At 45.0% G+C, this 26,924-nt stretch overlaps 1 protein-coding gene across 2 annotated transcripts in view; it reads left to right on the forward strand.

The window, feature by feature from the left end:
• The first annotated feature begins 12,134 nt into the window (after nt 1–12,134).
• The window catches only part of RHOBTB3 (Rho related BTB domain containing 3), a 31,250-nt gene continuing 16,460 nt past the window's right edge, over nt 12,135–26,924 (forward strand). For both annotated transcript variants that reach the window (XM_074932566.1, XM_074932567.1), the window contains exons 1-5: nt 12,135–12,579; nt 12,757–12,970; nt 22,367–22,559; nt 24,783–24,934; nt 26,804–26,915. In XM_074932566.1, coding sequence (XP_074788667.1) covers nt 12,578–12,579; nt 12,757–12,970; nt 22,367–22,559; nt 24,783–24,934; nt 26,804–26,915 — 673 coding nt within the window. In that variant the 5' untranslated portion in view covers nt 12,135–12,577. The remainder of the gene's footprint in view (nt 12,580–12,756; nt 12,971–22,366; nt 22,560–24,782; nt 24,935–26,803; nt 26,916–26,924) is intronic.

Raw genomic sequence — 26,924 nt, forward strand, 5'->3', positions numbered from 1 at the left:
CCCTTTTGTAAAACAAGAGTGTTTTTCCAGACAGATCACTGTCTTGGCGTGACTTTATTCTAGTCCAGCACTTACCTGAGAAGCCTCTGAGGAGCCGCCGTTTTCTTGTAGCCTGTGAGTACGGCTGCGGTAGCTCATCACCCAAAGCGAGACGAGAGAAGTGAAACTTCTGCTGATTGCAACCAGAAAAAAATGAATGTGACAATCTGGTTGTTTATTTTGACAGGATAAAGCTAGAATTTAATTACTTTTAAAGTCAGATGTAAAGACGGATTGGTTTGCCTGCCCTACCTTCATATTCTAATAAGAAATAACTTTGTGAACTTGCTTTAGTTCTCAACACTTCATGCAAGTGTGTACACCTTTTAAATTGATATTTTTGAAGTTTCTTACTATCTCATCATTCTTTGCTGTACTCAGTTTGAGGTTTTGCTTGTACATGGTGGCCCTTCTATAAAGTCAGAGAATCATATGGTCTGTGCAAGCAGAGCCAGCTCAGGCCTAACCCTCATGTACTATTGTATGAAAAGGCCCTAAAAGGGTGCAGAAACCGATGCCATTCCTCAGTTATTTTGTGTCTCAAACTGTTAATGAGTCCAGATTCCGCAGGCTAGTGAGGGGAATTTCTTTTATTGATAACAAAAATGGTGGTCTTACCATCAGAGTGTACGTGGCAACTGAAATGAGACCAAGGACAAAGAATTGAAAGACTGGCAATTAGGAATGAGAGGAATTCTTCATTAGCCTTCACAGTTTGCCTGATAGGAGGTTAAAGACCCATACACATGAGAAGTCTTTGGATTTAAGTCCCTAGCTTGTTGTGTTAAGGTATATGTTCTGTCTGCATCCATAGCAACAGTTTTGATATTTGCCAGGGAGTAAGGGTTGGCATTCTGATGCTCCTTCAGTAAAATCCACTCTCCATAAAAGTCTGTTTCAGAATTTCTGTACAGACCGTAAAGCAGTGGCAGGGCACAGCCCCCCCCCCCCTGTTTTAAAACACCTCCTGCAGCAGCAAGGACTGAGGTCTGTCTACCCCCTCCCCTTGCACCACATCTTGGGAGGGCTTTGAACACCAGGAGAATGAGGTGACACGATAAAATTTCCAAGATTTGTGGGCATGGAGCTAACCTGAGGCACCTTCCACTTGCAGGGGAGTAGCTGGGTGCCTGGTACTGTTTCTATAAACTTAATTTATGGAACAGGGGACTGGACCTCCATCTCCCCAGAGTTTACTTGGGCATGACCACCACCTGCAACAATCCAGCTCACACGTTCACCGTCCCAAACGAGTGGAGCAATTTTCATCATTAACAATGAAGAGCTTATCCTCATCCTTGCGAAAAATGCTGTCTAATCACAGGCAAAATATTGCACTATCCATTTTCTTTTAAGTTTCCTTCATTACCTGCTTTAAAAAGTTCTTTTACTGCTGCCAAGCTATTCCTGTCTTCACTGGTCAAGTATGAAATTGCAAAATCAGGTCAACGATCAGCCTCTTGTATACTATAAATCAAGTGAGCCACAATTTCAGGTGGATGCAGAATGCAAAACATCAGAACCATAAAACGTGCATTTCTCGTCATGAGCAAATGTCTTGATCACTCACTTGTGAAAAGTTCATCTTTGTTTAGAAATTCTGGGGCTCCTGAGATGTTTATGCTGTGATGTGCCTAATGGGTAGGCATTTACCGTAATGTGCTCCATACATTGACATGGGCTGCAAGAAGGTGGATAAGGTTTTTGAAGAGCTTACTTTAACTCCCTCTGAGGTTTCTGTGGTACATATCTGGCTTGAACTAATTATTTCTTGGAGTTCAGAAAATTTGTGGGTCATATTATCAGATTTGTTGTTTTTCCTGTCTGGTTATTTCAGGCTTCTCTTGGCCAGGAATTAAAATCATGAAAGGACTGGATTTTAAAACAACAGGTTCTGTAGCAGAGAAGTATGCATTAAACCATGGACGTACCGAAATAAGATAGAAACTCAATTAATTTAACCCCTTTCAGCACTCTGTAGACGTGTGTCACATTAAATATTTCTATACGCTCACTCATTACTTTGCTGACAGCTCAGTTTTAGGTTAGTACAAATGTTTTGACTGATAGAGAATGGAAAACGCTCTTGAAGACCAAAGCTTTTACAGTAAAATACATTTATGTTTTTTCTTTTTAATTTTCACATTTTCATGTAAAGGATAAGAAATAGGAGGTAAATGCAGTCATTAAGTAACTCCACTCCTGGACTTAAAGCTCAAGTTATTTTTGGTATAGTCATGATGCTGTATATTATTTTGTTTAACTCACTTAAAAATACTTTTTTTTTTTTTTTTTTAAGAAGCACAAACTACATAGATCGTTGCACGCAGACTCACTGAACATTGTCTTTCAGAGGGGGAAACTAAGTGTAAAACAAGACAGTTTTGTCCCAGCAGGTCACATTTTTGTCAAAATCAAGACCAAGAAGAGAATAAAACTGTCTTGTATGGATGTTGTTGAATAAACTACTGTTAGTAAAATCCATGGGAAAGTCTATAAACCTAGAGGCTTATAGAAAAACCCCTATTAAAGAGAAAACACAATTGATATTGTTCTTTATAACTCGTTTTCCACTTTGTTCTACCTTTCTCCCAAATGTTTTGCCCTGCTTGGTCTTTTCTGAACATCTTGCCCCTACTTTCCTAATTTTGCTAGACAAAAAAGCATTGTTAGGCAACGCTGGCAAGATTTCTGGAGATACGAATCTACATTCAAGACTGTAGCTTAAGTTGCTGCCAAATACGTAACTGAAAATGACTGTGTAATTTAAGACTCCCTGCAGCCAACTGAGTGAAGATTACAGACGATTCAAATATATATAAAAATAACCACAACCAGACAAAGGACTGCCAAATCTTTTCTGGCAGAAGAAGCCTGAATTTTGTTGTAAATTATTTCAGAGGAGAAAGAAAACATGTCAAATGTGTGCCTAAAATGTTACTTTAGTAGTAACTTTAGTCTTTAGTAGTGACTTTAGTCACTGTTTATACTTACATTGTAAAAATGTCAGAGCATCTTAGTTGTGTGGAGATTTATCCAGTGCCTCTGAAGTGGAAGTCCCATTGGACTGGAGGGTGGCAAATGTGACACCCATCCACTAGAAAGGCAGAAAGGAGGATCCAGGAAACTCTAGAGCTGTCAGTGTGCCCTCGGTGCCAGGGACGGTCATGGAGCAGGTCACCTCGGGTGCCATTGCAAGTCATATAATGGACAGCCAGGGGATCAGGCCCAGTCAGCATGAAAGGCAGGTCCTGCCTGACAGACATGATCTCCTATGACAAAATGACCCGTCTATTGGACGAGGGAAAAGCTGTGGATATCATCTACCTGGATTTTTGAAAAGCATTCGACACAGTTCCCCATAGAATTCTCATAGGAAAACTGTCTGCCCATGGCCTGGGTGAGTGAAGGGTCTGCTGGGTCAGGCACGGGCTGGACGGACGGTCCCAGGGAGGGGTGGTCGGTGGAGCTAAATCCAGCTGGCGGACGGTCACGAGTGGTGACCTCGGGGCTCGGTGTGGGGACCATTTCTGTTCAACATCTTCATTGATGATCTTGGTAAGGACACAGAGTGTGTCATCAGTGAGTTCACAGTGGCACCGGGTGATGTGGGAGGGTCAATCTGCGCATGGACAGGGAGACTGCAGAGAGACCTGGATAGATCGGATCGGTGGCCAACATCAACGGGACGGGCTTCAACAAGGGCAAGTGCCAGGTCCTGCCCTTGGGCCACCACAACCCCCTGCGTGGCTACAGGCTCGGGGAGGGGTGGCTGGAGCTGTCTGGGGGAGAAGGGTCTGGGGGTTCTCACTGACCAGCAGCTGAGCAGGAGCCAGCAGCGTGCCCGGGAGCCAAGAAAGCCAACGGCCTCCTGGCTTGTGTCAGCACCGGTGTGACCAGCAGGAGCAGGGAGGTGACAGTCCCCCTGTGCTCTGCACTGGTGAGGCCACACCTGGAGGTTGTGTCCAGGTTTGGGCACCTCAATCCCAGAGAGATCTGGAGGGGCTGGAGCGAGGGCAGAGGAGGGCAGCGAGGCTGGGGAAGGGCTGGAGAATCAATCCTGTGAGGAGGCAGGGCAGGAGCTGGGAGTGTTCAGTGTGAGGAGGAGGAGGCTGAGGGGAGCCCTCATCCCTCTCTGCAGCTCCTGCCAGGACATTGCAGAGAGGCTGGGGCTGGGCTCTGCTCCCAGGGGATCAGGGACAGGACAAGAGGGAACGGCTGGAAACTGCCCCAGGGGAGGGTCAGAGTGGTCAGAGAGTGGCACAGGCTGCCCAGGGAGGGGGAGTCCCCATCCCTGGGGGGGTTTCAGGGCCGTTGGGATGAGCTGTGGGGGATGTGGGGTAGGGGAGAACTTTGTAGAGTCGGGCTGAGGGTTGGACTCGGTGACCCCGAGGGGCTTTTCCACCCTGAATGGTTCTGGGATTCCATGATTTCAAGTAAAGCGAAAATAGAGCTTTTGCCATAATAAAATTGATGCTATTTGTCATATGTGGCTTCTGTCTCCAGTTTTAAACTGGGAAGTGTGATCTTAGCAGGCTATGAACATGATTTTTGAAGACAATGCCAATTTTGTTCTTTCTTATGGTTCAGTAGAGACAAAGTTAGCTGTAAGAAAGGAGGAAAAATATGAAATTCAAACAAAATAGTGTTCTTTTATATTAACAAAACGTAACGTTTTATTATGAGTTTATTAGAAGAGGAGCAGATGGAAGTTTATAACACATGTACTACCATCAGAAAAGCAACACACCTGCCATGAAAAAGGAGACAGAAGACGTAAAAAAGGAAGTTCAGACAATGTACCGATTGCAGTGTCTGCTAGACCTTCATAGACACTAAGTGGGAAACAAACCCAATGCGTAACTTGTACAGGTGTTCTTTTCATCCAGCTCAACCAAGTCTCTTTGCAATTGCTTGCTAACTCCTTTTTCAAACTGTTTGGCAATTCTTTTAGTTTTTCTGTAGTATCACAAATAGTACGTTGTTATAATACAGGAAAATTCCTCTTCTTGCTCTTTTCTATAGGTGATTTTTTTTTTTCAGATGAAAAATTTAGGCCCTTAATGCTAACCTATTTTGATTGTTTCTGAGCAGACCGTCATTCATGCTGTCCAGTCTGGCCTTTTGGCCTCATTTTTCTTGCAACTACAATGCTATTAATAAAGCAATATACACTAAAGCTACTGACCAGAAAATGTCCAGTGCTAATCAGCCAGTTTGTACCTGTGCAAACTCTAGATCAACAACAAATACAAGATAATTTGTGATTACTTTTATTTACCTCAGCTTAGGGGAAGTAAAGCATGAAAGTACAATACTGATTTATGGATTAAAAAAAGGGGGTTTTATTCCATTTGGAGAGCTGTCATTCAGAAATATCAGGTTTTTATTGAAAACTTTTAATGTGAAAACTTAGCACATTTGTCCTGGTCCTCCTCGGCGATTTCAGAGGTGAGGTATTTAGTGCAGATGTACATTTCAAACTGAAACAAACAAACAAACAAACAAACGAACAAACAAGAAACCAAGCCCCAAAACAACAACAGTAAAAATTCCAAGAGAGTATTGAGAAAACAAAACATGACACAGTTCTGTGAATTTCCATCTCCCTCCTCTTCAGACGATTGCCAGGCTGCTTTCCAGAGGAGCAATGCTTGGAGAGTCACGTTGTCCATTCCACCCATCCATCAGCCCTCAGGAGTAAACTTTGGCTATAATGTGATTGTGGAAAAGCCTTGAAGATACTTAATTCCAATTAGTTTTGCAAAAACAGGCTAGTTCAGTAGCAAGACCTCAGTTAACACTCCTTTGGGGACAACAGCCAAAACCAGAACACTTCTGTGACTATACATTATATACCCAGGGTCTGAGGCAGGAAAATAGCCATTCACTGGCTTCTGTTCTTAAAAATAATCAATTTATAAAGACGCTATCATTTCACCATGTGCTGTTTCTCACACCAGCAAAGGCTCCTGAGCAGCCAAATACCTGCTGGGAGTGGGCTGCCTGCTCTGGAATAAGTAATATAAGAACACGAGAGTCTATGAATCTGAAATTAAGTGATTTACTGTTACAGCGAAAGCAGTGAGGTTGACATTCAAATCCATGAAAAACACTCGGTTGCCACACACAGATCATCCTCGCTTGCTGCCTTGATACCTGCCTCCATCGTTAGAGGTATGTGGGCAGCAGAGGAGGCTGAGAACTGGAAGGAGTATTAAATAGTGAAATCATGGCAGAAGGGAAGCTAGGAAAGCAGAAATCAGAAAAATAACTAAATAATAAAAAAATAAATATGATTTAAAGTCTAGCTCTGAACCAGATCTTTGGACTTTTGGAAACCAGAGTTACTTTTTTTAGATATGAAATGTCCATCCAGTGACCACTTTGAAGATGCTTAACATCTCTATAAGGAAAGCTAATTAACAATGTGGTCTGTCTTTTAATTCTGGAGTTTTATAAAAAGGGTTAAGAGGCCACTTTAAACAGGAAACTTACTCCCAATGAAGTTTTATTTATGACTCATTGAGAATTTAGAGCTTTGATAGGGGAATAACTGCTTTTATTATGCACATATACTATTTGGTAAATATCTGTATATCTAAGTAAATTATTTGTTCTTTAATTTTCTTAAAATGCACATTAACTCATATGTTTAGCTGACATTATTAGATCGTTTTTATTTACCTGATGTGATGAATGCTATCTACACTCCTGTGATGTACTTTTAGCAAGAAAAACTAGAAACTTTATACATTAGTGAACAAAACTGTGGGCAGGCAAAGGGCAGAGCTTCTGCAGGAGCGTGTTAAGTACTTTGAGGCACTTCTCCCTCTAGAATTCACGCGCTGGGTCACTGGGTCTTAAGCGCTTATCCAGGGGATCGTAAAGTGGATTAAAATCCACTTTGGCTGCACCTCGATTCCTGGGTTCAGTGTTGGGCCCCTCACCCCAAAAAGGCCATTGAATGACTCGAGCGTGGCCAGAGAAGGGCAACGGAGCTGGGGCAGGGTCTGGAGCACAGGTCTGCTGGGGAGCGGCTGGGGGAACTGGGGGGGTTCAGTCTGGAGAAGAGGAGGCTGAGGGGAGACCTCCTGGCCCTCTGCAACTCCCTGCCAGGAGGGGGCAGAGAGGGGGGATGAGTCTCTGGAGCCAAGGCCCCAGCGCCAGGCCCCGAGGGAATGGCCTCAAGCTGCCCAGGGCAGGGTCAGGCTGGCTCTGAGGAAGGATTTCTGTGCAGAAGGGGCTGTTGGGCGTTGGAATGGGCTGCCCAGGGCAGGGGGGAGTCCCCGGGATCCCTGGGGGGGTTGAAGAGTCGGGCTGAGCCAGCGCTGAGGGATCTGGGGGAGTTGGGAACGGTCAGGGGGAGGGTCATGGTGGGGCTGGAGGAGCTGCAAGGTCCTTTCCAACCTGGGTGATTCTGGGATTCTGTGAAAATAGTCCAGAAATTTCAGAACATGCTGAGCGTATGCCATCCCTTCCCTGCCCCCAGACTACAGCAGCATCTCCTGCCGAGGTGGTCCCATGTGCCCAGAGCACCCCCTGAGGGGGACACACAGCCAGCAAGACCTGTGGGGTGGTTTGATCAGCACATCTGTCCAGGCCACCCCAGAAGAGACCTTCCCCCCCTCCTCTCTGGTGGGGAGCACCTACCCCTTCCCCAGTCCCCTCTGTGCTTTCCCCATGGCCGCCCCTCCCTGCAGCTCGGCCAAGCAACAGGCCTTGGCAAGGAGAGCCAGGGCAGTTGGGTGGGGATGATGCTCCTCCACATCCCGTGATGGTCTGTATCCACTGCGGGGAGATGGCTTTGGTTTCTAAAACAGCAGAATTATCAGAAAAACTACTTTTTTTTCATCCTTTGACCTGCATTCTAAAGCAATTCATAACACTTGTTAAGTTAAATTACAGCGTGCAGCTGTACATCTGCAGTTGGGGATTCTTACCACTGCGGACGGGTTGTCTTCTTCTGTAGCACGTAATAATTACAGCCCTCCACCTCTGCAGCAGGTTGGGGCACGTAGGCACCAGGTGGGTCCCCTCCTCATGATACGGGACCTTGTTCCCTCCACGGCTGGAGGCAGTGAGCCTGGAGGACAGTCCTTGTCTGGACGTTTGCATTCGCAGAGCTGGCTTCTGGTAATCCACAGCTCACCCGCAGAGTGTTAGCAGCTCTCCACAGCGCAGCAGTTGCCTTCACAGCTCCGTTCTGCTACAGACAGGATCTGGTTTAAATTTTAAAAGTGTCATTTTTCTTTCTACTCCCATCAGATCACTTTCCATCCCCTTCATACTCTTGATTCAATATTGGGCTGATAGTACATTACGTGATCTGATACAGTTATAGTAGAAAAAAAGAGTTAGATGTTAACAAGTGGCCAGGAGTAGATCAGATTTATGAGTGCATTCCTCAGAAATTCAGATAAGAAACCATGGAAGTGGGTCTGGGGTCTGTGTATCATTGGAGGATCCATCAGAGGCTGCCAATATGTTCAAAAACTGCTTTAGTGGGTTCTGGGGAATGCCAGAGCGATGGGGACGCTGCCATTCCTGGTGAGATGAGACGGACTGTGATAGAGCGTGAGATCAAGGGAGATGTGGATGAACGTTGTCTGCTGGGAAGGCGTTGAAGAGGCTGCAGTGAAGTCCAGCATCGCTGGCATTTGGAGGAAGGGCAGTAAGTATGGTGATAAAGGGGGTCGTGTGGGCAAAATAATCCTCTCACATTTTCAAAAAGCCCTTGAGAAGCTTTTTGCAAATCTTATTAAACTTTGCAAAGAAACTAAGTTGCCACAAGATTGGACGAGAGGTTGGTTTTGGGGTTGAAAGCTGGTGTAAGAAGAGGAAGTGAAGGACAGGGCTTAGTGGTCACTCTCCAGGAGGGAGGGGATTTGTGGAGTCAGGAAATAATTCAGGTCGGAAGGGACCTCTGGAGGTCATCTAACCCAGCCTCTGCTGCAAGCACGCCTAATGACCGCAGATTGCACAAGGGCCTTTCACAGTGAAACCCTGAATGCCTCCGAGATGGCCATTCCACAACTTGATACAAAAGCCTTCGTGCTGTTTTTTTCTTGATGTCTCCACCAGTGACCTCTAGAAAGCAGTCAACGGTGAAATGTGTTGGGCTGGAGGGAGCCTGGGAGCTCCTGTGCCTCAAGTATCTACATGGGGGAAAAGAAAATTTGCTTCCAAGCCTGACCAACCCTACACTATTTTTCTGCCAGGGCTGTACTGAAAAATATTAGTGGACCTTAACACTGTCCCGCCATTCATCCCTTGCTTTCCCACACACAGGCAGCTTTTGTAGGTTTGGATGTGGCAGATGGCTACAACAACAGAAAAACTCCTTTTGTTTGCTGGTGCTTTGTCCGCGCAGGAGGTCTTGGCCGGCGGATCTTGCAGCAGCCATCTCTGGTGTGGACGGGCGCCGATCAAATCGAGCCTGTCACGGGGTGTATTTTGCACCTTTAGGAGGAAACATCTCTATTCGGCAAGAACATGACTGTCATCTGGAGTCATCTGTTACCTTGAAAAAAACTCTGGGAATTTACCTCTCCTAGGACAACGTGGTGCACCTAAAGCTGCTCAGAACATCCTCATCATCTCTGCGCAGCGTGGAGACTCAGCTAACTAGTGTGCTTGGCAGCAACTTTGAATCCAAGCGTGTTAAATCCCCTCGCTGTGCTGAAAATACGGGCCAGTGAGTGCTATGTGGATCAGTGCAAGCAAGGCTATGTGTTCCACAAGATAAAAATCCTTCTCCTTGACTTGGTGTCAGTTATCTCCTTGCCGTGGACAATATTACCCTTTTGTCAGCAAGGACTGCGTGTTTGTTTTCACTGATTTATCTGAGATACTCACTGGAAAGCTTCAACAGAAATAACTCAAACCAAAATAATAATGTTCCAGTGTAAAGTGCACAAGACCAAATAGGCCATTGTTTTCTGAACCCGGTCAAAAAGTCCCTCTACTGCAGTTTTATCTTTGTATGTCAGAAGCAACAGCAAATGCCTGCTGGCTGCAATGTCGGATACTCAGCTTCTAGATTGCCAGGCAGGGAACAGTCAAGCAATCCTCTAAAATCCTCTTCTCTCAGTGAGACAATCCTTTATGGCTTTCCCTCGCCATGTCCACGTAACTTGCAGAATGCATCAGAGATCGGGGTGACAAACGGCTTCTCCGCTGGTGATGTTTATTACCCTGCAAGAGTGAACTCGTTCCCTTTTCTGTTTTTTCTGTGTTTGTTTGAAATGTATTGTGCAAGTCCCTCAGCAAGGCAGACAAAAATGGGCTTACAGACCTACTTTTGCAGAGGAACAGACAGCACATTCATCCAATTTTAATGCTTGCTCTTTCAATGTTGTTTTAAATCTTCCGATAGCCGGTGTGTTACTAAAACCGCACACTATTTTAATCTGTGAGCTTTAAGTGCTTGTTCACCAGGTGAGATGAATCCCACCACCACCATCTGTGTAATTTGCCAGAACTGATGCTCCTGGCAGTCCTAATTGGTTTCTCAGGTGGTTCAAGGAAGGAGTGAGAGGAAAACAAACGTTTTTCGGTGACCCTCCGTCTCTGCTGGGCCCCCTGCCCTTTGCACCCTTGGGCAGGCCTGGGTCCGCAGCAACCACTAAGCTATGCTAATTGGCATTTGGGTTAATTGGGGCGCTTCTCACTAGGGCTGCCTTATTTACCAGCCCAGTTTTAATTGGTGGTGCGGTTCTCTGTGTGTGTGCCTGTCTGCACGTGTATGTCTATATATACATGCATGTAAATGTATGTATATGTGTACGCATATTTGTGTGGTTTTTATATGCGTGCATATTTTTTTAACTGCACTAGGTGATGCTCGGTGTTGCAAAGAACTTTTCTCTCAAATGTTTCCTCACTTTCAGCATCGAGACTGCTACAAGTTCAAATTTAAAGGTTCCAGGGGATGTCCAGTGCCCTTTGAAGAGCACACTAATAGATGTGGCTGTAAGAGTGTGATGTCTGTGAGCACGTCGGCTCTCACCAAACAAACCTCCTATACCCGGGGTTTGGACGCTCCTGAGGATTTGGGTGAGGAGGACGATGCATCACAGTCTGAGGATCACCTGAGGAAAAAAAAATCAGTGGCTTCCTTTGTCCGCTTTTCTTAACTCCCTCAGAAGCATTGATTCAATCCTTTTTTTTTTTTTTTTTTTTTTTTTTGGGTGGGGAGTGGGAAACAAACCCAAAACCTCCAGCTGTCATTTGTCTTTTAACTTTCTAAGCAAGGCTAGATTGAAAAGGAGAAGCTGGAATGTGATAAAACATGGGAAAACAAAAATTATCTGTTGTGGTTTCATTTTGATTTTTTTTTTTTTCAGTAGACCCTGTAGAATTTATAATAAAAATATAGATAATATTTGGCTTCATTAGCGTACAACAAATATTAATGCTTCTGACTTTTAAAAATGGCCTGGACAATCAATACTGTATTGGTATAAAACTTTGGCAGTGACAGCCACATTTGCCAGCAGTGGAACAGTGCCTTTGTCAGAGTAGGGACGGTTTCAGGCAAAGGTCTGTTAATTATTTTGTTGACGACTGTATGAAAACCTGTGCTGAATGAGTTCCTGCCTGTGGGATTAAGCATGTTCACATAGTCTAATATGGATACTACTACAGATAAATGAACTGCTGTGAGTGCTTATTTAGCATTTAGTGTGCCTACAGTATTTTTGCTCTGTTCTCTTGCTCTAGCGTGTATCTGACAGGGAACATGCTGGTTTAGAATGGATCTGGTTTCAGGTGCTCGTGTCGATTTTATTATAATTAGAGATCCTCCTTTTTGAAAACAGGGCTTTAAACGTCACATTCAGGAAATTATCAGCCCTATATTGAAAAGATAGATACTTTTTAAGGAAAAAAAAAAAAGAGAGAGAGAGAGAGGTTTAAACACTTTAGCAGAGGATCTTCCTTCACCCTGCTGCCTCCTCCAGCCGCGCTGGTCCCTGCGGCGGGGCCGTGGCAGGGGCGATGCTGGTCCTTCTCCACCGCGGCAGCGCGGTGCCCTGCAGACACCGCGGCGGGGCCGGGCAGCTCCCCGGGGTCGCCGTCCCCTGCCGGGGCGACCTGCCCGCGGGCTCCGCGGAGACGCCAGCTCGCTCTGCCCCGCCGCGTGTGCGGGGCTCCCGCTGGCTGACGTCAGGATGCGATGGCCGTGACCGAGCGCCCGGCCGCTCGCCCCGCGCCTCCGGTTCACCCACAGCCGCTGCGCAGGGCGGACGCCGGCGCCTGGGCTGCTCCCAGTCTGCTCCCAGTCTGCTCCCAGTCTGCTCCCAGTCTGCTCCCACCGCCACAGCCCCGCGTGCGGCCGCGCTCCACCGCCCGCAGCGCCGAGTTATCCGCCAGCGCGGACGGAACGCGACGGGAGCCCCGCAGGTCAGGGCGGCGAGGCTGAGCGTGGACACCGACACCTGCAAACCCAGCCGAGCCAGCTGGGGATTCGTAATGCCAGCGGCGTTTCCAGGTTTCTTTTCCGCTTCGCTCTCGTCCTGCTGTGGGATTTGAGATCATGTATGTGTTTTGCTGTTGCCTACGGCGGGGGGGTGCTGAAATCTGGGGAGGGAAGAGGATTCGGAAGGATTAATATGTTAGTTTTGATTTAAGGGGATTTTAATTTTTTATTTTTTTCTCTTATCCCTGCCCTTCATCTTTGTTAACACAGCTCTGCCTTTATTATTTTTATTTTAGGTTTGTTAACATTGTAGCCTTCGGGAATGAAAGAGATGGGTTTTCTGAAGACAGCCAGCAGTCGAGCCTGATCTATACGTATCTCAGGAGAAGCGCTCTCATTTCCCAGATCGACAGCTTGTCTGCCAGTCACGTTGGAATCCCAGTTTTTACCGAGTACCAAGCCTGCGTGTTTGGAAATGTCAGACTGGTGGTACGCGACTGCCCTGTCTGGGTAAGAGACTGGTCTCAGTATTTTTAACCACACTTCACCGTGTGAGTGGCTTTAATCGAATTAAAACACACCTTAATTTGAAATTATTTCCAATATTGTGGAATTTTATTAATATATTAATTACTGCACATACTGAAAGCATATAAAATGTAGCCAGGCAAATGCTGCAAAGTCTCGAAGGTGCTGCAGAAAGTTTCTCGTTAACAAGCCACTGCCCGCCTCCTCTGCAGGAAGGTGGTATTTTCAACTGTGCTGTTGGGTAAAAAATTTATTGAAGGTAATACAGAGGAAAAGAAGGACCGTGTTTTTGTGACGCTGCATCATAACCACTCCAAATATTTGTCAGCAATAAAACAAAACGCATATACTTTTCTGTGAAAATGAAAAGGCACTCAGTTTTACAGCTTTGCAAAACAACAGATGATAAGATTTGATGTTTTGCAAAATAGAGTATATGGAGTCATTTAACTTTGTTATAATGAATAATCACAGCTTAACATTACTTCCTTTATTTGAAGGTAAATGGAAAGGATTTTGGCTCTGTTCCAGGTATTCAGCACTTCTGTTAGTAAGTGAGATAATTCAGTTATGAGTATGAGCAGATCAATGATTATGTAAGAAATGATACTGATAATCTAAATTAAAACATATTTAATGACTACTTAATGATTAAAAAAAAATAAAGCTTAGCAGCTTTTAGAAATTAAAACAATAATCAGTTTCAGCTCCATAATTCTATCCTTAGGTTGATTTTTTGCAGTCCTGTAAGGGAAACAACTTGTTTTGGAATCTGCAGGAATCCAAACAATTCCAGAAATACGGAAGTTTGTAATCTTAAAACTGGTCCGCTTTAGCTATCAATCTGCTCTCTATTTCTCACTCTTTTTTTTTTTTTTTTTTTTTTTTGTCAGCTGCATGCACAGTCGCTGGTTCAGATGGACGGGGGGAGCCTGTTCTTAATCTTTGAGGCTGCATGTGACCTGCACGTGCAGTTTGCTGGAGTCACTGGAGCGCAGCAATGAGTAAAAATCTCCTGAATATAAATTAAGGCTCTAAGACTTCAGAGGGTGTTTTGGAGGATTGGAGGCTGGGGAGGGAGGTGGGGAGGCAGGCAGTGATAGCTGGAGAAGGGCAGAAGAAAGGACCTGGAGAGGAGATGCAGTTCATGTGTTTTTGTCTTGTTTTATTTGGATTTGCTCTCATACCAAACAAAGTTCTTCGGTTCTGGAGACCTTATTTTTGCTCTTGAAAAGATAGGTTGTGATTGTCTGCAGCATTACTTTTCTGAGGCCTCTTGTTTTTTCCTTTCTCAGACAAAGGAGGCAGGAGGTTTATTACTGGGAATTATAAGGAAAGATGGGCATCTTTTGCTCAGTAGAAGACAGATAGGTGGAGTGGACTCTGCAGGTTGTTTGTTCTGAGGAGGGGGGTTCCTTGCTGGGGTTAGAAGAACAGGGTTGGTTTCCACAGTCTGGATGCTCAGGTTTTGCTGTGTCGCAGCAGCCCTTTCAGGACGGTTCCTCTGGCAGCCTGGGGAAATGGTACAGCACAACTCAGAACGTTAGCTGACGTTGCCTCAAGTCATATTCCTCATGGGAAGGGATTCCTGTTGCACGTTAGCGAAGCGCAGGGGTGGTGCTGTGCTGGGCCTTGCATTATTTACACCTCGCCTGAGCGCAGCACGAAGGAGGGTTTGCATTTTAGCTGAGATTTTTATCTCATCTAGCTTAAATCCGTGTGATTAAGGCAAGCCAGTCTTAGACATAAACTTGGCGACTGAGTACGCCGATAGCTGCGAGTCTCCAAACTCAAGGGTGCCCTTGAGCTCTTTGTCCTCTACAGCTGCCAGTCTGCCTCTTGTGAGACAGATAGACTGTGGTACAGCGTGAGCTTGCTGGTCTTTGACTCTCTGCTGCAATGTCTTTGTCAGCCCAGGATGCTGCTCAGCTCTTCTGAGTCTGCAGGAGGAGTCAGCAGCTCAAGCGTCTCTGGTTGAACCCTTCCTGGTGGCATTGTGGTATTGGGTGTCTTATTCAGTGCTCTCAGTCTCTCTGAAAGTGCTGCAGCCAGGTTTCCCAGCCGCTGCCGAAGTGCTTGTGCGCTGGTGGGCTGGAGACATAGTAAGAAGGAGATGGTCAGCGCTGCCGTGGTGGCATCGTCCTGGTGGGCACGTGGCCGGCGAAACGGCAGCAGCAGCGCCACGAGGGCACGGTGTTTTATGCACCGAGAGTGGCCAAAGGTGGCTGCCAAACGGCAGAGATAAGAAGCAAGGTTTCCTGGGCATGACTACTCACAAATGCCCATCAAACGCTACAGACAAGCACAGGGGAACGTGTTTCCAACCTGCTGTGGGACTGCTCTTTCACATGATGCCTCCATTAATAATTTAACCGTTTGTGCCAGTACTGTGTTCTTTGGGCTGCTCGCTTAGGAAATCACAAAGATAAATCCGTGTTTGCTGACACGCGGAACAGCAGCAGCGCGCTGTGAGCAGCTCCTTGCCCCGTGGCAGGGTGCAGCGTGACCTGGGGAGGATGGTATCCTCCACGCAGATAACACGGCGTTGTAGGGGTGGTGGTGGGGCATACTTTTCAAAATCTGGGGGCAAAATGTCACTGTTCTGAAAACCGTGTTGGTCACTGTGTCCTGTGCAACGTTTGCAAAGGTGCACACTGATACCTGCCACGTGCAGGGAGGACATCCCAGTGGTTCACGTGGCTGGAAAGCATTTTGATAAAAAGTACAGACCCAGGATGAGAGGAGATAAGAACTAGGAAAAATGTGCATATATGTTAACATCTGTGCTGAATATTGTGTTCTTTGAGAGCTGATCAGTTCCTCATGCGTGCTTGAGTTGTGCTCTCATAAAGCATGCTGAACTACCAAGTCCCAGTTTTCCTAATTTTGGGGGGTAAAACTCAGTGTGGGAGCTGGTACAAGGAGTAATTTGAAAGATGAATTTTAAGATTGGCTTTGGAAAGGTGGCTTTATTTAGCACTCTGTGTGACATCTGACAGTCTTTGGGACTGAGTTGCCATTTCATTGGCTTGCATGTAGTTGGCAACTTCACTTTACAGTGAATTTTGTTATGTTTCTGCACACGTACAAGTAAAAACTGCAGAAAAAGTGCAGGCAAGATTTGTAATATCGGATGGCAAGTGAACCTTCCTCAACTTCAGAATGAATAATAGCATAGTAGCTATAATTTGTATTTTGATTCATTTACTTGTGATGCTGGAAAAAAAAATGGCAGAATGAAAATTTCAGTATGAGTGTTCCCTACCTGCGTTGTTGTTTCTTTCTCTTGTTCTTTCCTCTCTTGGAGCAGGACTATAATGATACGAGAGTGTTTCAGTCCTGGGCTGGGGGTCTTGCTGTCCCTTTTAATTTTTTTTCCTCTGTGAGCCACCTGATTGGGGTTTTTTGTTTGCTTGGGGTTTTTTTGTGTGGTTGGTGGTGGTTTTGTTGTTGTGTTGTTTGTTTTTTTGTTTTTTTTTGTTTTTTTTTTTCCCCCAGGGAACAACACCTCCAAAAATTTTTTTGTTTTCCCCTAGTTTATAAAAACTGCCCAGTTTCTAGAGAATCACTGACATCATCATGTTCCTAGTAGCAGAAATGTTACAAAAGACAAGCTGAGACAGCTGGGGGGTTCAGCTGGAGGAGAGAAGGCTCCGGGGAGACCTTAGAGCGGCCCCCCAGGGCTGAAAGGGGCTGCGGGAAAGGGGGGGGACTCGTCATCAGGGGGAGGGATAGGACGGGGGGTCATGGGTTTAAACTGACAGAGGGGAGATTTAGATGAGATCTAAGGCAGAAATCCTTCCCTGTGCGGGGGGTGAGGCCCTGGCACAGGCTGCCCAGAGCAGCTGTGGCTGCCCCCTCCCTGGAAGGGCTCAAGGCCAGGCTGGACGGGGCTTTGGGCAACCTGGGCTGGGGGAAGGTGGCCCTGGGTGATGTTTAAGGTCCCTCCCAACCTAAACCAGTCTGTGATTCCATGACTCCAAAGGAGAAGGCAGAGCATCTGTGTTTTGGAGAGTGCCCGGTGCTGGGGGGGGCCCGTGCCCGTGTTTGTGGCTGCTGAGGGGCTCGCACAGAGCCGCAGGGACTCGCTCTCCCCCACATACATTAACTGTGACGTTGAAAAGGCGTTCTGTGAATTATGTTTTTCAAATTCTTCCGTTCAACGGTCTCTTTCCATAAGTGTATTCTTGTTTTTCTGTCTGGGGTTTTTTTCTGTGTTTGTTTGGGTTTTCTTTCCACCAGAAGTACCAGTTCCTTGAACTCTGTGAGCTTTCTTATCTCCATGGTTCTATCCATGATCTAGTTATCTGGGTTTTTCCGTGTAGCAGCATCCTTGTGCTCCTTGTACTGGCTCTTAAATGTCTAAATGTAAAGGAGTTTGATCCACTTTTCAATTTTATTTATTACTTTTATTAATCCAGTCATATTACTACCTCAGTACAAAACCATAGCTTGCAACTTTTAATTTTTTAGTATGTCATCCTTTCTCCTTTTTACGCTTGGCTGTCTGAAGTTGGCAGTTTACAACAAGCGATAGTATCCTAGTAAAATTTTTTCCCTACTGTGTTATTTATTGTTCTTTTTACCAATATTATTAAGTTACTTTATGAAAGTATAACACAGGACAATGCTAGCCTTCATTAATTTTGTTTCTGGATCAGCTCAAACAGTTAAAGCTCTTTTGGAAAGCCTCGAGTGAAAAACAAATGTGGCATTCCAGGGTCGTGGTCTGAATTTCCTCGATTTCTGAAGAAAATACTTCCTTCTGTGCTGCGTGTTACTTAGCTGAGCAAGTTCAGGGATCTGGTAAGTTATGGAGGGTACACCTGCAAAATTTGTTCTGCTCTGGACCTGACTGGTTAGAAATTGCAAAGAAAAAAAAAAATAGGGAAAGCTCTGGTATGTGGCGTGGAAAGCATCTCTGGAAAGAGGGCTCTGTTCATGGAGAATGGGTCTGTAAATGGATCCTACAGAGAGATGAACTCTAATACTCCCAGTGCAGCCTCTTGGATCCTGGGGGGATGCCAGGGGAATGGTCCCTGGGGGTGGCCAAGCTCCCTTGTCCCCCCGGAGAGCGTTTGCTGCCCCAGATCAAGGGCTGGGCTAGGTGGACGTGGGGACATTTGCAAGCAGCTTTTAGAGAGAGTGTGGGCATTGCAAGGGCACAGTGGATTTCACTGCCGTTCCATAAAGGCATTCATAAATTATTTTTAACAAAGCAAGTATTGTCCTCACGAGGGGTCATGTGATTTTCTAGGAAAATCGGGTCTTCATTGCCTCTGAAGGCTTTATTTTCAACGTTAATGCTTGAGAAGTATGATTTACTAATGGGAAGAATATATTATGAGACGTGTACAATGGAGACACGCAAGGCAAGAATAAAGCTTTTTTTCTAATAAGTCCTGAGAGGAATAGCGACAAGAGTATAATTATAATTACTAAGGTCATATTATAATAACCTTAGCTATGCAAGTTACTTTTTCCTTTTGTCAATGGCTGTCTTGGGAAATGACAAGAGCAGGAAGCGCAATCAGGAGTAGCTGCCACATAAATTTCATAGATGGAGCCTGGAATTAACGTGATTCCTGGGTCTGAACCGGTGTTCATCGTCTAAAGAAATTCCCTCTGTCATTTCTGCATGAAAGCTTCCCTAAAAGCGATAGTCAAGGAGGCTCCAGATGCTCTGTCTCAGTGGTGCCTTGGGCAAATAACCCTTTGTTGTCGGGGATGTTTTTGGAGGATTTTCCCAGCACAGAGCAGCAATCTGAGCAGTCTATGCTAGTCTTGATGCAAAATGAAAATAATGGCAATGAGACCTCTGGAAACATGTCCTTCCCCTCTGTGTTTTTAAACATGACATCCATCCTCAATAATGGGCTTTCAGGGCTGTTAAATCAAATAAATGAGGGTACAGGGAAACTGCCCAACGGTAACAAAACCCAGGTGTTGGGAGACGTTGGGTTGGTGCATTCTGCATTTTTCGCTTCTTGACGTAGGCAGGGCCGGCCCTTACCCCGGGCAAGTGGGGTCCATCCCCTCCAGAACTTTATGAACTTGGGTAAGATCCTTCCTGATAGGATTAAGGGAGACACACAGTGGTGGCACGGGGCAGTGGCAGAAAGCACAGACCTCCCCAAACCCACCGCACACACCTGGGATGCTGTTACAGCCTGCGCCAACTTTCCATACAGGATTTCTTTCCCCTGTCAGTTAAACAAGGAGCTGTATTTGCACACCTGTGAGGCTGTTTTCAGTGAGGATTTTGCTGGTTCCCCCCACACCTGCAGAGATGGAACGTGGGGAGTTGGGCTAAGTACAAAAAAGGGAGGGGATTCATATGAAGTAATGGCCATGTTTTCTTTTTGTTGTTTGTTTTTCAAAATATAAGTGTTTTTCTAATTAGCATTATTTTCATTAAGGGAGGAAAAAAAAAAGCCTTTATGTGTTTTTTGCTGTATGATATTGACCTCTTGAGACACTGTTATGTGCATGAGGAGGCACATGCAGACAACCACAAGTCATGCTGCGTTGAGATTCCCATCAACAAGAAGAGCATTAGAGCTGCCGCTGGTTGAGGGTAGGGCACGGAGGGTCTCCCAGGCTGGTGCCTTGCTGGACGATGCTCTCCGAGAGCCAGGATGAGGCAGAGTGTGTGTCTGGGAGTGCACCTGATACCTGGTGTGCTGTCCTCTGCTGCTGGGGGGGCTGGTGCAGGATGGAGCCACAGCTCTGGGCACTTTGGTGTCTAGAAGATCTGTCCTCTGCTCTAGATCAGGACTAGGTTTATGCTGAAGCTGAGCACGAGGGTCAGAGTTGGTTCTTTCCTTGGGCATGGCTGTGGTCATATTGAGTAAAAACTTAGAAATCCTATCAAAATCTGTCTGTTTGGTAACGTGAAACGGTGTCACGATGCACTCGAGATTTAGCTCCACTGTAAAATGGAGGGAGCTATAAACCACATACAAACATATCGCTACGTGTTAAGAAAAATCACATAAAAATCCCCACTTCCGTAAGAAGCTCCTATAAACGTTTTTTATCATTAATTCTTAAAGTTCTGGCAGAGTTCTTTTGCATTTGTGTGCCTGTCCTCTAGACCTTGCTGGTGATACTGCTGGTTATCACTGAGCTTGGAGAGGTGGGTATGTGCAAACCTGGGCTGAGCTTGAAGCCGGGCAGCTAGAAAGAAATTGCAAAGCAACAGGCATGCTTTCAGTCTGACAGCATAGGACAACTAAATGTGTTAATTTTTGGTTTGTATTCAATTTTGCCGTGACAAGTCTTTTGTGTTAAATGTGTACAACCTCACTAAAAATTCTCTGTGGATGTCGTCATCAGATTAAAATGTATGAAAGCTGTCCCTTTATCTCATAGAATTTATATAAAATTCTCAATTTTTGCCTGACTGTGTGATCAGGTTCTGCAAATGTCCATCTAGCTGCCTGTCTCAAGGCACTGTAGCTGGCAGCCCTACTGCTGGAGGAGCTAAATGCGTGTCTACGTGTTTATATTCTTAACACAGCCCAAACGATTCTGCTAAATGCTGGTGGAGATTTCCCTTTGCTTGGGATTACAGTTGGCTGAAAACACAAATACCAAGAGCAGTGCTCTTAAAGCTCTTGTCAACTTGATGAATCATAGAACGACTATTGATAATTTTTTAATTGTCTGTGCTTTTCTTATTACAGAACAAGAACATACATTAAAGAAATTAACAGGAATACCTATCATACTTTATTTCCTGATTTGTTTCTTTGTAAAGACAAACCCTAAATTGGGTGTGATGTGCACTGACAATCTAGGCAAATATTTGCTAATACACTTCTGTCAAGCTCATGCTACCTCTTGTCCTTAAGAGTGCTGCAGCCACCGCACCATAGATTTGAAACAACACTTCTTTTGAAGTGATCAGAAATAATCACACTGACAATGCATCCACTTGTTGATATTAACAATATTTCACATGTTTCTCTGGTTCCCACCTGCAATGCTTTTATTCTGTGACCTGTTCTTCAAAATCACACTGACCATCCCCAACCAAAATTTGTGTCCCTTTCGTCACTTCTTCTGTGCTCACTTCATCCTCTCTTCCACAACTTTATTTCATCATTGCTTGTTTCCATTTTTTTCTCAGGATCCCAAGTTCTTCTGGCTTTGCCACATGTTGTGCAGGACTTACAGAACCACAGATCGGTTTGGGTTGGGAGGGACCTTAAACCCACCCAGTGCCACCCCCTGCCATGAGCAGGGCCACCTTCCCCCAGCCCAGGTTGCCCAAAGCCCCGTCCAGCCTGGCCTTGAACCCTTCCAGGGAGGGGGCAGCCACAGCTGCTCTGGGCAGCCTGTGCCAGGGCCTCACCCCCCGCACAGGGAAGGATTTCTGCCTCAGATCTCATCTAAACTTACCCTTTTTCAGTTTAGAACGGTTGTGCCTTATTATTTCCCTGCAGCCACTAGTAAAAAGTCTCTCTCCATCTTTCTTAAAAGCCATTTTTAAGTATTGAAAAGCTGCAATAAGGTCTCTGTTCCAAGACATCATAATATTTTAGTTTTTCAAGTTGACTTTCAGTTCTCTGGACCAGTTCCAGATTTCTGTCAAGAATTTTCACTTGAGCGTATGTGCAAACCATGGCTTTATGAGCTACCTTTAGGCAAAACAGAAATTGTAAAATTATAGCTCTCATGACTAATATACAGGTAATAACTGTATATTACATGTGGATACAGCACAGTTGTAAATTAACGGGATACACTCTAAAATTATTTTGTAAGTCCTACGCTTGTAGCACAGAACAATGACAAATTCAATGTGAAGTCAGAAAAGAAAGTTTAGTTATGTGATTAAAGGCCTTATGCTGAAGACATTAAAACTTGTTAAGGCCTCATGGAAGCCCTTGTGAAGCAGATAAAAATCACACCCAGCTGGTGAAACTTGTGTTTAAAGGTTCTTGGGTACATAGCATAGTTCTGTACAACCCTTTCCCTGAAATATTGTGATAAATAATGGTTTTGTATGAATTGCTGCAAACCTCTACTACTAAAACTCTTTTGTTTGCTTAATGAACACATGTGAAAGTGAAGTAATTAAACCAGTAAAGTTTCTTCCTGCAAAGTATATTCCTAGATACACGCTATTTTTTTTCTTCCTGAAGAATTCCTGAATTCATAAAAGAGATTTACTGTTTATTATAATCAGCAACTTGTTCTCCACACAAGGTAATTACAAAGCATGAATTCTCCTCTTTGCTGTATGTCTTCAAATAAGAGATTAATTTATCAGTTAAAAATACTTCTGTGAGGTTTTGCATTGAGACTGTTGAATAGTTCACCTTTTCCTTTGTAGACAGGAAATCTCTGATCAGTGTTTTTCCTGTTTAGGATATATTTGACAGTGACTGGTACACCTCTCGCAGTCTCATTGGAGGAGCTGATATTATTGTGATTAAATACTCCATCAATGACAGGACTTCATTTCAAGAACTAAAGGATAATTATGTCCCGATGATAAAAAAAGCGTTAAACCTCTGTTCTGTTCCCGTAATAATTTCTGCGATTGGGGCAAGAAAAAACGGTATGTATCCAGTCTTCTGTAGGAATAGTTAAACCTCACTTGAAAGTTAGGAGATGCTGTAATTTCAGTAGAAGCTGATCGTTCTTCCAAGCTGTTAACAGAAACAATTAGTCTGTCAGGATGACAGTAATATGTGCATGTATTATGGTCCTGTAGTCTGGAGTATTGGCAAGAATATTATGCTTAATTAACCCTGGAGATGAAAGGCATCCTATCCTGCTTTGACCTCTGCAAGGGCTCTTCTTGCGGAGCCATCCCACACGGAGATTAAATCCAGTGTTCTGGATTAAGCAGCGTACATTTGAGTGTAAGAGGTGAACCCTGGGGTTATGAGGTCCCTCTGGTCATGTCTCAGGTATAAAATATCTCCAGTGCATTGGGGGATCAGAACAAAGTCATCAGCTGGAGAGGGGGTGGAAAATGCCTCAAAATTCTCAAGGATGTCGAACGGACACACCAGCCCTTTGGGTACCACGAAGTGCCACATGCTGCCACGTCAGCAGAGGTGACCTGCCGCGGCAGAGTGGCTAGGGTATGGCTGGGGTGTGGGTAGGGTGTCGATAGGGTGTAGCTGTGGTACACCTGATGGCTGTCAGTAGTCTGCTGTGAGAACAGTGCAAATTGATTTTACATGGAATTTTTAGCTAGCACAAAAGTTGTTGCTGTCTATTCAACAAGAAAATCGAAGTTGCACGACTGTGGAAGGACCGAGTGGATTTACAAGTGTCAAGCAGCCAGCGAGGGCAGCGCTGCTGAGAACACAGCCACAGTCTGGGTAGAGAGCGGTCGCTCCTGTCTGTTCACGCCAGGGAAATAACGTTCAGAAAGAGCAGTACAGACACCAATAGAGATACAGACTTTATTCTGCATTTCCAACTGGTTTGCGTTGTGCTTTTCTTGATTCTCGTGGGCTTTTTCATCATGGAGCCTGAATTTTTAAACATTTATTTTCCTAAGACAGTGAATACAAAATTTGAGCCTGGGTGTCATCTTTTACTTAACGGGTTTGAGAGAAACATGTGGTTCTGAGCATCCATCCTGCTGTAAGGGACATGACAGATGTAGACATTTATTTTATAATGTACAAAGATATAGTTTAATATACTGTGAATAGTGTCTCATCTGTGGACATAATGCTCAGTTTTGCCAGGGTCTAATTCTATGTCTTTTTGCTTGGTGATTGAGGAAGGACTGCTAAAGAACCCTAAGAATTAAACCTTTATTTTATTCTCTTTAGTAATTAATTGATAATGATCAGATGTTTTTAGGCTCTGATTTATACAGGGGTAATAAATCTGCCATTCTAAGGGCAAGGTCTTGCTAAACTAATGTTTGTCTTCCCCAACACCGTTTCTTACACTTTTTATTTAAGCACACGATACCGCGAATCTGAGTGACCCCACTACTGGCATTTCTCTTTTCCACTTCTTTTTTTTTTTTTTTTTGCTTTTCTTTTCTTCCTCCCTAAACAATGTGACCGTGGGAGAAGTCAGGCTCTGCAGCCGCGGTTTCGCTTTGGGACCTGCCGGAGCAGACTGCTGTGCACACACAGAACCCTTTTGTTTCTAGGAGGTATTTGTGAACACAGCAGTTTGCTCACACAAATTACTAAGATCTTAATCCTCTGTAGTAGCAAATGGTGCTGCCAAAAGAAATAATAAAAAAAAAAAAAGCTGTGTTATTACATGTTATCCATAGGTCTGAGCAGAGGAAATTAACGTGGAGCATGCGTGGCGTGTTTGAAAGCACATCCGCGGCTGGCAGTTCTTACTGGCCTAAGCAAAGTTGAGCTGGCATGGCTAACAGATTTTTATCAGTTAACCAGCATAATCCTAAAAATACCTGTTTTGGCTTAAAAATTGTATGCAAAATATATATAATTGATTCATATTCTGCTGTATGTACGTGCCCATAACAGCCGGGACTGCAGTGGAAATTTTTCCCTTTGTTATTGTCCATGGTTCCTGCACACATGGGCCGCAATAATTAAACAAGTTGAAGGCTGACATTAATGAGTGATAACACCTGCAGACTTGTACAGCACCTGTGCATATAAGGATGCCGTGGCCCTAAGCCAAAGCTGGCTCCTGGAAGTCAAGTCCTGCTTGACTTTTCCACCTCAGGGAAACTGAATGTAAAGTAGCACCAGTGTAATGTACGCTGAGCTTCGGGCATTTGGATTATTTGACAAAAAAGGCTTTTTTCCATGACTTATTACCCCAGGAGTGCCTTGCACCTGCCCCCTGTGCACTTCAGACAGGAGGAGATGTGTCACCACCGCCGAGGGAGTTCAGCTTGCCAAGGAACTAGAAGCCACGTACCTCGAACTGCACGCTCTTAATGATTTCTACATACAGAATTACTTTGGAGGAGTGGTGAGTGAGAAACCCCTGGGGTGAAAGCAGGGTGATGTGCGCAGGAGGCGCATGGTGATGTCAGGGCTTTGGAGCGTGAGGGGAGGCTCACCACGAGCCCTCCCACTGAGGGCAAGTCCCCTCCAAGCTAGTTTTAGATGAGATCTAAGGCAGAAATCCTTCCCTGTGCGGGGGGTGAGGCCCTGGCACAGGCTGCCCAGAGCAGCTGTGGCTGCCCCCTCCCTGGAAGGGTTCAAGGCCAGGCTGGACGGGGCTTTGGGCAACCTGGGCTGGGGGAAGGTGGCCCTGCCCGGGGCAGGGGGTGGCACTGGGTGGGCTTTAAGTTACCTCCCCACCCAACCCATCCTGGAATTCTGTGGTTCTACGATTCTAGCCAAAGTGGCAGTACTGAGGTTACTCTAGTTTTAATTACCTTCTAGAATTTTTCCTGCTCTATTCCTGCCCTTTTGTCTTGCTGGGATGGGATAACCAAAACCCAGCTGGACAAGGCACTCAACAACCCCATCCCACTTTGAGGACGAGTCTTGTTTTGAGCAGGTGCCCTGAGTGGGTGACCTCCACAGGTCCCTTCCAAGCTGGATTATTCCATAATATTTCAGTATTTTAAATTTTAATTGCTCCAACTCCCACAGCTGCTCTACTTGCAAAGCAAGACAGGTAAGATTGGTAAATTGCCTAGGGTTTTTTTTAGCGTATTCTTGTGGTTGCTCGGTTCACAGTCGTGATGCAGTTTGCAATCCCGAGCAGAGCCTGGGGTCAGCTGCAGTGAAGCTAAGCAAGGCAGAAGCTGAGAAGCTTTTAATAATGTCCCACCTCTAATGAGCTTATTATTTTTCCACTCTCCTGAAGACAGGGAAGCCCACTGAGCGATTTCTAAATAGTCTTTCAGATTTATTTGTCTTCTCCACAAAATTATTTCACACTGATGCTTCATTTTCAGTTTTATGAGGCGCTTTAAGCTCAGCCCCCTTTTTTTGGACCTTTTTGGTTACTTTCGCAGTGGCATCTGGACTTGCACAAAAAAAAATGCAGTTATTTCAGCACAGTAATTTCACATGGTCTGTGCTGTTGTCCCTGGGGTATAAGTACAGCATGTTTCCATGGGATTTGATAGTGACTTGGAATATCTGTCACAACAGTCAGACAGTTTTTATTGTGTCTCTTCATTCCCAGTTAAAAAGGAGAAAGCCACTCAACAGCTGGTCCAGCCAGAGTATTTTTCTAGTTTCTGTAAAGCACTATATGGGCTGCAGTAATACTTTGGGGGATAAAAGCTTTTAAGACATGCATTAACTTTGAACTGAACGACCGTTCGTGCCTCTTCATTCCTGTAAAAGGGATCGATTCCCCTCGGGTACATTTTTTATTGCAGCGATAACGCTTGTAGTCTGTCCCGGTGGAACAAACCCTGCCTGCAAAGATCACCCCGTGATACGGCTTTTTCAGGGGACACGGTAGCGTTGGGTGGTGGTGGTGGTGAGCTGCAAGCTGAAGAGATCATTTATGATCTTGTTATCTCCATCACTTGCACCTGATCATTATCCATCAAGTCTTACTCTTCTCTGTAATCCTGTAATTAGCATCTGTGGAAGTTGGTAAATTGAATATCCTTGTGCCTGTCATTTCTAGGAGGATTAAATACCAGAGAATTAACCACCGTCATTTGAATAAATAGACCTTTAAATTGTGTTAATTCCAACTACGTTTGGTACCTGCTGCTGGCAAAGGGGTGCTGGGACTCTCCTGGATGACCGTTCAGCGTGGCAGGAGCCTCAGTCCTGCCTACAGCATCCCCTCGTTCTCCTAGGTTTGACACCCAGGTTGTTCTTAAATAGCTAGGATTTTTTAAAAATGCATTTTATGTTTTAGCTGGAGTATTTTATGATCCAAAGTTTGAATCAGAAGTCCTCTGAGAAAATGAAGACAAGGAAAAAGATGCAGAAGTGCCATCGAGTCCAACCGCCTCAGCTTGAACAGCCAGGTGCTCACC

This window comes from Athene noctua, chromosome Z (genome assembly GCF_965140245.1).
Source record: "Athene noctua chromosome Z, bAthNoc1.hap1.1, whole genome shotgun sequence".
Classification (NCBI taxonomy): domain Eukaryota; kingdom Metazoa; phylum Chordata; class Aves; order Strigiformes; family Strigidae; genus Athene; species Athene noctua.